This window comes from Fundulus heteroclitus, chromosome 23 (assembly GCF_011125445.2).
Source record: "Fundulus heteroclitus isolate FHET01 chromosome 23, MU-UCD_Fhet_4.1, whole genome shotgun sequence".
Taxonomy (NCBI): domain Eukaryota; kingdom Metazoa; phylum Chordata; class Actinopteri; order Cyprinodontiformes; family Fundulidae; genus Fundulus; species Fundulus heteroclitus.
Window position 1 is genome coordinate 7127093 of NC_046383.1, and position 8393 is coordinate 7135485.

Below are 8393 nucleotides of genomic sequence, written 5' to 3' on the forward strand. Positions count from 1 at the left end.
ACTGCAAGTCAGTCAGAACAGCACTTCCTGAGCTGCCAAATATCACAAGAACAAATATTCACATCGAAGGTGTCGAACATCACATGCGCCACAGCTCACCGACTCTGCCTGGCATGACAGGATTCGGAGTAGGTCCTTCTCCACATCCGCCTTGGATGAGGAAACGTCAGCTGCTGCGTCGCCTCTGGACATCAGCTGTTTGTAGAGGGTTTCCAGGCTCTAGCGATATACCAGGCAGGATGTTTTTTTTATAACATCATATTTCTTTTTCCGCCTAACTAAAGCTCTATCCCTCTCAGTCTGTGTTCATTTTTGCTTCACCTTGACAGCAAGCCCCAAGAAATGATCTGCCATCTGGGGATTTTTGCAGTCCAGCCAGGTTCTCCCCGTTTTGCCGGCCATCTGTAAAGATTAGACACTGACAAATGGGCCTTCTCCTGCTGAAACGCTGAGCACCGTTGGTTCTGGTGGGCCTAGAGTACTGCTGCTCACCAGGATCTGCTTGCGGATGGCGCCCTCTGTTGGATTCTCGGGTTCACAGCAGTAGAGCAAGGTGCATGCCACATGACGAACTGCATGACGGAAATGTTTCAATGTGATGCGGTATAACAGCGACTAATACGGTTTACAGCCTTCCTGCAGCGTCTGAACTCCAGATATGCTTTAGTTTTAGTTTTTCTGCTAGCATGAATGTGAATATGATGATCTGTCTACATGTGATGGATAAGAAGGGTACCTTTGGCTTTTTGAACTTTACTTAGAGCACCACCAGCGTTCTTGGTGACAGACCAGTTCCACAACTGGACGGCACAGTCCTCCAGCTGGAAAAGGTAAAAGGTATTAATGATGAAACTAGGGCTGGACGATAATTCAATTAAAATATACATCGATTGATAAACATGAAGCAATAAAAAGGGTGAATAAAAAGTTCAATAGAACATTTTTCCCTTCCTTTTGCATTAAAGCCATGTAGGTTGATATTACAGTCGTTACATCCTCCCAACCAATCACAATCAGACCCAGCAGCCAAGCTCCGCCCCCTTCATAGAATTCAGAGAGCATACATTATTTTTTCTTTAAAAAAAAAAAAAAAACATGCAGTTTTGGTAAAAAGTTGGTTGAATAAAAGGTTGAGTTTGAATCCAGTGTTCTTTATCTAAAAATAGGTAATTGAGCAACACCATAAAGTGGCCAGGGCTGCACTTAAAATATATGTTTGAAATTTTCTGATAATTATCAAAATCGGTCGATATGATTTATATTTTAGCAATATGCTTTTTTTTTTTTTTTTTGAGGCAACTGAGGCGAAACTAAAGACAGTAAAATATCCACATGGATAAAATGAATGCTACATTATAAGAATTACAGCTGCTTAAACTTTCAGATTCTCAACTGTTTAGTAAACAACTACTGTGCCTTGCTAAAGTATTCAGACTCCTTTAACTTTTTCACATTAAGTCCCATTACATTACAACCTTAAACTTTAAAATGTTTCACTGGTATTTCATGTGAAAGGCAAACACTATGTAATGCATATTTATTTTAAGAAGTAGAAGGAAGATAATGTGGTTTTCTAAATTTTACACATTAAAATCTGAAAAGAGTTAAATGGATTTGTATGCATTGAACCCCAAGAAAACAATTTGATATTTATTTTAGGTCATGTTTATTTAACAGATTTTATTCAAGACATAAAACGTTTTATGCTTAATTGTAAGGTGGAAGAAAATGGATTTTGTGTTTAAATAAAAATCCACAAACTGTGACATGTGCGTCTTTTGGAGATTTCTCTAGCGGTGAACTATATTAAATAAGATTATGCTTTGGTTTACTGTATGTTTTCAGGTTTTCATCCTGTCGTCTTTTGAGTCCACAACAGGTTTTCTCTGTGGATGACTTCTAATAACCTTCATCCATCTTCCCAATAGTCTTTATCAGTTTCTCAGCCCCATCTGAAGAATGGATTGGCTATAAATCACTTTCCACCGTTTAATTTACCTGTGTTTGTGGTATTTTAGGCAGAGCATCTAATTCAGACACTTCAAAGAAGAGTTTCTCTATGGCCTCGTCGACATCTGGCTGCTGGTTATCTGTGAGAGCTGCGTGGATAAAAGAGCAGAGAGAGGACGTGTTAGCAGGACAATAAACACAAAGACGTCTCCACATGCCATGATGATACGTTTAATTCTCGCTTCAAGAAAGACCAGAAGTTACATACAGTCATTTTTAGCCCAGTATTACAAAGATTTACAGAGCGTAATTACAGCTAAACGCCACACGTTTTTAATTTGGGTAATAGATTAAGGAAAAGGTGTCTGTAGGAAAAGCAATTATATAGTCAAAAAGACCCAAAGATGTATTTTTTTTGTTGTAAATCAAGTTATGTAAACAGTTGTGCTTTCAAGCTTCAGTATATTTATTTGTATTATCTCATAGCTTCACAACTAACCCATTTTCTACACTTAATTAACTCAGTTGCACACTTCTTTAATATTTTGGTTATGCAATTCTTACTAACTAATAATGTATAGTATTCTTTTTCTTTTGTTGCAAATATTTGCTTACCGCCCAGCCTCCTATTCCTCTTTTGTTTTATATATATTTTTTACCTCTGTGTGTATCTCCATGCTTACATTTCACTGGAACAGCAGATGTTGATCTCAAAATACTCTTGCAGACCCCACCAGGGCTGAAGTGTAAGTATGAACCATATAACAACAACAGCGGTCAAAGGGTTCCTTCCTTTATTTAAAACATCAGATAGTTTCCAACACAGCTGCAAAATCAACTAATTGACATTGGAAAACCATTTTCTGAGCCAATCCATGTGCAAAAAACCTGTTTTATGCACCCTAAACAATTTGTCCACAATCTGAACCCAAAGAATCACGAAACCTAAGAATTTAAGGATGTTACCAGGGACTAAAAAATGCTGGAAAACAGCAAGTAGACACCAAATCACAACACTGTGTCTTCTGATTTGTTCAGCAGTAATTAAATATGGTGAGGTGAAATAAGAGACTGAGACTCAGGCTCAAGTGTGTTAAATAAATTCTTGCCAGCTTAAAATTAATCACTTCATTCTATTTTCATTAGAAAAGTCCCATTTGCCTAGTTGCATTTTTAACACCATGATACATGATTATAAAAATGCAAAAGCAGAAACGGATGGAGCTCACGTCCGTGTCCATGGTTAGACTTGGAGATCGCTGTTCAAAGGGGAAAACGGTCCAATGTGAAAGAGCTGAAGTAGTTTTGCCCTGAGAAATGGGCAAAAATCCCAGTGCAAGATGTGGCAAGCTCTGATCCAAAGCCACTTACAGCTGGAAGCACTGCAAAAAGTGTCTCTACAAAGTCCTGACATTAGACAGTTTGCTGTTATTTTTTTCCTATATGTCGTTTGCTTTGACAAAAAAAAGAACATTTTGTACGCTTGTACTGTAAATAAAATGGTGCAAACTTTTAATCACATACATTTTAATTCCAGGTTGTGAGGCAGCAACACATGACAAAGGCAAAGGGGATACTTTTGCAAGGCACTGTAATTAGAAAATAACATTAGTAATAATCAAACGATCAATGATCATGTTTAAATGTAAGTTTCTGTTAGAAAGAGCCTAGACAAAACCGTCGGTGTGGCTCAACAATTTAGATTAACATGTTTTATAATGGTTAAAAGCAGCATTATTACATTATGACTATATGAGCCCAAAGCACATAGTCTAAGAAAGCATTCCAGTTTAACGAAGTTTTAATGTCTGAAGGCGATGCATTCAATCCACTGTTTTAACCGTGCACTTGTCAACTTTTCCACAGTGGAGGTTTGCCTCGGTACATTCGCATTGCAGAGCCGTACAAACCGAGCGACAACACGAAATAGTTAAAAATGTCCTCGTACGTTATATGAGGCCACTTCTTCATGTCATCCTCTCAGTCATTAATAGTTGGGGGCTGTGACACCGACCTGCCACTTCCGTTGCTCTGCAATTTTTGGAAATGTTGCTGCGACAGTTTACCCATTCAATCGAGCTAATGATAGTTAACTTAGGGAAGCGCTGAAACGGAAGTGCCGCACAATAAAACGGAAGTTGGACCCATATTTACTTCCGCGTTCGAAAACAAGATGGATTGGTCCATAGACATAATATAAGAATAGACGCGTCGTTGGGCGGGTTCTGCCTATGCTGCGATGCGTCAGAGTATCAGAGCAGGGACTTTAATCTCTGAATATACTTTGTATTCGTAGTATTTTTGTTTTTGTAATATTACTAGTTTATTTTCGTATCCCTTTAGCTTCATTCTCCTGAATTTATTCTCCTAAAGAATAAAAATATTTAAAATAATCTAACCTGGCCCTATTACTTCAGGAGTGAAATAATTCTGCAAACTGTGAACATTCTGGAAATGTCCCCCCTTAATTCTCATAATATGACGTTTTTCTCATACCATTATCACTTTTTTTTTTTTTTTACTTTTAAAGGTTCACATGTGACATGGTTTTATGAAATAATGAAGACCACAATGTTTAGATTTAACAAATTGATCCTTATAACACATACACACACAAATATATATATATAGCCTGTGTTACCACTCTGCAGCTTTAGTGTGTCCAGTTTTTAAACATGGTGCAGCCTTAGTTTATAGAAGGCAGATACAAGTAGTGATATCAGCCGGAATACATTTCCATGCAGCACAGGAATGAGGCAGCTTCTCTGATCCTCGTTCACTACAACAGAACTTAACTTTTTTTCTGCCACATACAATATGGCGGTGACGTTGACGTGCGAACCTGCGCCCTATGACGCGTCTACGTATATGATGTCTGTGGATAGACCCTTTTCACATGACGTCACTCAACTTCCGTTTTGAAGCGGAGCAGGGTATCTTTACTTCCGGCTACATGCTTTTACATAGAAAATTCGGGAGGTGAAGACGTGTTTCACTGATAATCAGCGCGATTTCATAAGGTAAGACTGAGACCACAATGTGTCGCATTGTCTATCTTTATTTTCCTTAGTATTGGTAGCAATCATTGCTGTTATTTAGATGCTTTGATCGGGACAGTAACATGTAGATCAAAGCTAACATGCAGCAGCTTGTTAGCTTACCTTACCAAACTTTTACCTATCAGTAATCAGCGTGATTTCATTAGGTAAGACTGAGAGCACAATATTAAACGTGTCTTATTGACTATCTTTATTTTCCTTAGTATTGGTAGCGATCATTGCTGTTATATAGATGCTTTGATCGGGACAGTAACATGTAGATCAAAGCTAACATGCAGCAGCTTGTTAGCTCACTTTACCTGTCATTAATCTGATGTAGATGTTATAAAATTATTACTGTAGCTTTGCTATTATAGAAATAAATCTTGTTCACTGAGTGAAAAAAATAGACATTTATCTGCTACATTGTTCCCCTTACTTGATTATGGTGACGTGTTATATATATTTGCAGTCACTGAATTTAAAAGATCTTATTCCATTTGAATCTTTTTGTTCATTCCCAAAAAAAATTACCGTGGGTCTATTGGACAGTACTTGTGTTTGTGTATTATAATGAATTTTCTTCATAATATTATTTGCACTTATATTAATGCACTTTTTTTTTTAGTTTTTGTGCAAAATACTGTATATTTTAATTAGAAGCCTGAAATTGTTTTATTATACTGTATTAGTAATGACATGTGCTGCTGACCTCTTAGTCAGATCAACCTTTAAAAAAAAGAGATCTTAATCTCAATGGGAGTTTATCTTGTTAGATAAAGGTTTTAAAAAGTATTATAATTAATCTATTTTTTCTCCCCTTGTGTCCATCTCTCAGCAGCATCATATCCACCAAGCATGGCACAATCACAGAGAAACCGCTACTGCAGTGTCCCACAGTGTTCGAACAACAAAACAAACTTTCCATATCTGTTTTCACGACTTCCCGGCTGATGCTGAGACTGGAGCCTATTGGGTGACGGCAATAAGAAGAGACGAGGGGCCAAATTTTAAAATCCTTCGTGGCAGCACTTACGCCTGCAGTCAGCACTTCTCTTCCGAGGACACCTATGTTTCTGCAAGTGGTCTTTAACAAATTAAACTCCATCTTTCTTTCTTAAAGATAATTGAGTTATAAGTTTATTTAGCTATTCCCAAGATAATTTCAGTGGCTCACCACGTAAATTTTTATTAGAGCTGTCAAAAACAATTTGTTAATGAAAGGAAATTATTCTGAAAAAATTAATTTCTGCACATACAAATGGTTTTTAAAAATACTCACCTGTACACTGTGATCGCACACTGTCTCTTTCTCCTGCATTGTTTACTGTTAAATCACTGCTGTAATTTACTGTAATTCTCAAGCTGTATGCAAACAGAATTTCGTTCTGTATGCACTCTGTGCATACAAAATGACAAATAAAGTTGTCTAAGTCTAATTGTCACCATTTGTCTATGGATGAACCCAGAACCACACACACGGGACTTAAAATGAAAGTCTTTATTGAAGGTTTGATGGGATGGAGGGTGATGTAACCAGCGAGGTAGAACTGCACGGGAACAGGGTGATGGTGTTGGCAGGAGCTGATGGCCCGGAGAGAGACTTCTTGGAACCAGGAACAGGCAGCAGGGTCCACAGCTTGGCACAGAATTGACAGTTCAGGGGAGAACCCACCGGAGCTCGGCAGCAGGCTCTTCTGTAAGGCAGAGGGGAACTGGAGCAAGGCAGCAGGATAAACAGGACAGGTAAAAGGTAAAATGGACAGAGCTGCTATGAAGTATCTATGTAATAAATAACTAAAATATATGAAGTGTGATGTCTGAAGTTTTTTAAAATCCATGTTTTTTTGGTCAGTTCCTGAAAAATAACAGTATAGGACACAAGGGGTTTGCCCCGACAGCAGCATAATCCATAAATACTATAATGAACTGATTATTAGTGTGCATGCAGTGTGCATTCAACATTATTGACAGCGTCTTTCTCAGTCTATGATGTCCTAAACTATCACAGTTTTAACAGGAATGGGCAGAATTATTTTATTAATTGAGGCTCCAAATCTACTGACGAGACTGAGAAACACACTGAACCCACAGAGGAACTTTGAGGGATACTGCAAAGTCTGCAACCTCAGTAAAATACTACACAAAAAAAACAAAACGGGAGGGAATGAGGCTCCTCATTTTTATTCATAGAGCTGTGACCAAGTGGCCAAAAGCATTGACACTGTTCCAAAACAAAGTATGAAAAGGCTCTACATTATACATCAACTATATTCCTGGTGTGACTCATTGGCTAAAAGCTGTGAAACAGAATAGCTGATATATCTGATATAGCGTAGCGTATAAGCTAGCGTAGCAATATAATGGAGAAATAGAAAACTAATAAATGACAAAAGTCCTGTTGGTAGCATAGCTACCATTACCCTAGCATCTATGCTAACAACAGAGCTAAAAAGACAAAGCTCTTACCTTCATAATCGAAAAGGTATTGTTCCACAAAGAACTTGTCATCTTTTTCGAGTCTGGAGGCTGGTGTGGCCGAAAGCTTTTGTACCAGTCTGTGCACGTCTCCCAAACGAAATTTGGGTAGATTGGTGAGGGACTGTGTGAAATCCCTATGTAAAAACACTGCTCACTGAGAAAGAGGAAGTAAAGATACCCTGCTTCACCGCAGAACGGAAGTTGCATGACGTCACTGTGAAAAGGGTCTATTGGTCTGCGTGGAGGTTAGCAACATTTTTATTGGTCAATGTGATTCAGGAGCGAGAAGTGAAGAGAACGCGATCTGTAAAACGCATTTTGAAAAGAATGTAATTCTTTTCAAATGCAAGTCAATCTGAAAAAGAACAATTTGAAAATATTAAATCTACAAAAAAAAAAAAAAATGTTGAAAATATAAAGTTTGAAAAAAATAAAATCTGGGGGGAAAGGAAACATTAAATTGTATCTATTTTGAAAACACCAAAGTTACTCTAAAACCTTTTTTTTCATTTAGAAGTTTTAAAAGTTTCTACATTGCATTTTTTTATTTCCATTTACAAAACTTTCCCCCAAATTTCCATTTACAAAACATAAACGACAAGTAAATTCACTCCTTACACACACCATAGCAAAGTGAATTTCAACCTACATTTAGTGGAAATGACTACTTATGCTTGTCTGCAGTGTCTGTTAGCTAACGGTGCTAACGGTCAGCATGCAAGCTAGTAGGTTGCAGCGGGATGTGACACCATTTACAAGGTTTATCCAATATTTCATACCAGTAAAATCTTCAATTACTCACTTTTCACTGTCGATACAAACTCCTCCATATTTGATGTCTCGGTACAAAGAAAATCCTCGGGTTAGTATTGTCTCCGTTTAATAGAGAACTTGATATGGAGCTGCGAAACTCAAAAAGAAAAA

The 8393-nt window shown here is 37.6% G+C and overlaps 1 protein-coding gene across 1 annotated transcript in view; it reads right to left on the reverse strand.

Moving 5' to 3' along the window:
- Positions 1-8393, reverse strand: part of tex11 (testis expressed 11) — a 32259-nt gene extending 23866 nt beyond the window's left edge. Inside the window, exons 1-6 of the mRNA XM_012861876.3 lie at positions 8272-8393; positions 1999-2099; positions 737-821; positions 493-572; positions 322-402; positions 100-219 (exon numbers count right to left, since the gene is read on the reverse strand). Of these exons, the coding sequence (XP_012717330.3) occupies positions 100-219; positions 322-402; positions 493-572; positions 737-821; positions 1999-2099; positions 8272-8299 (495 nt within the window). The 5' untranslated portion in view covers positions 8300-8393. The remainder of the gene's footprint in view (positions 1-99; positions 220-321; positions 403-492; positions 573-736; positions 822-1998; positions 2100-8271) is intronic.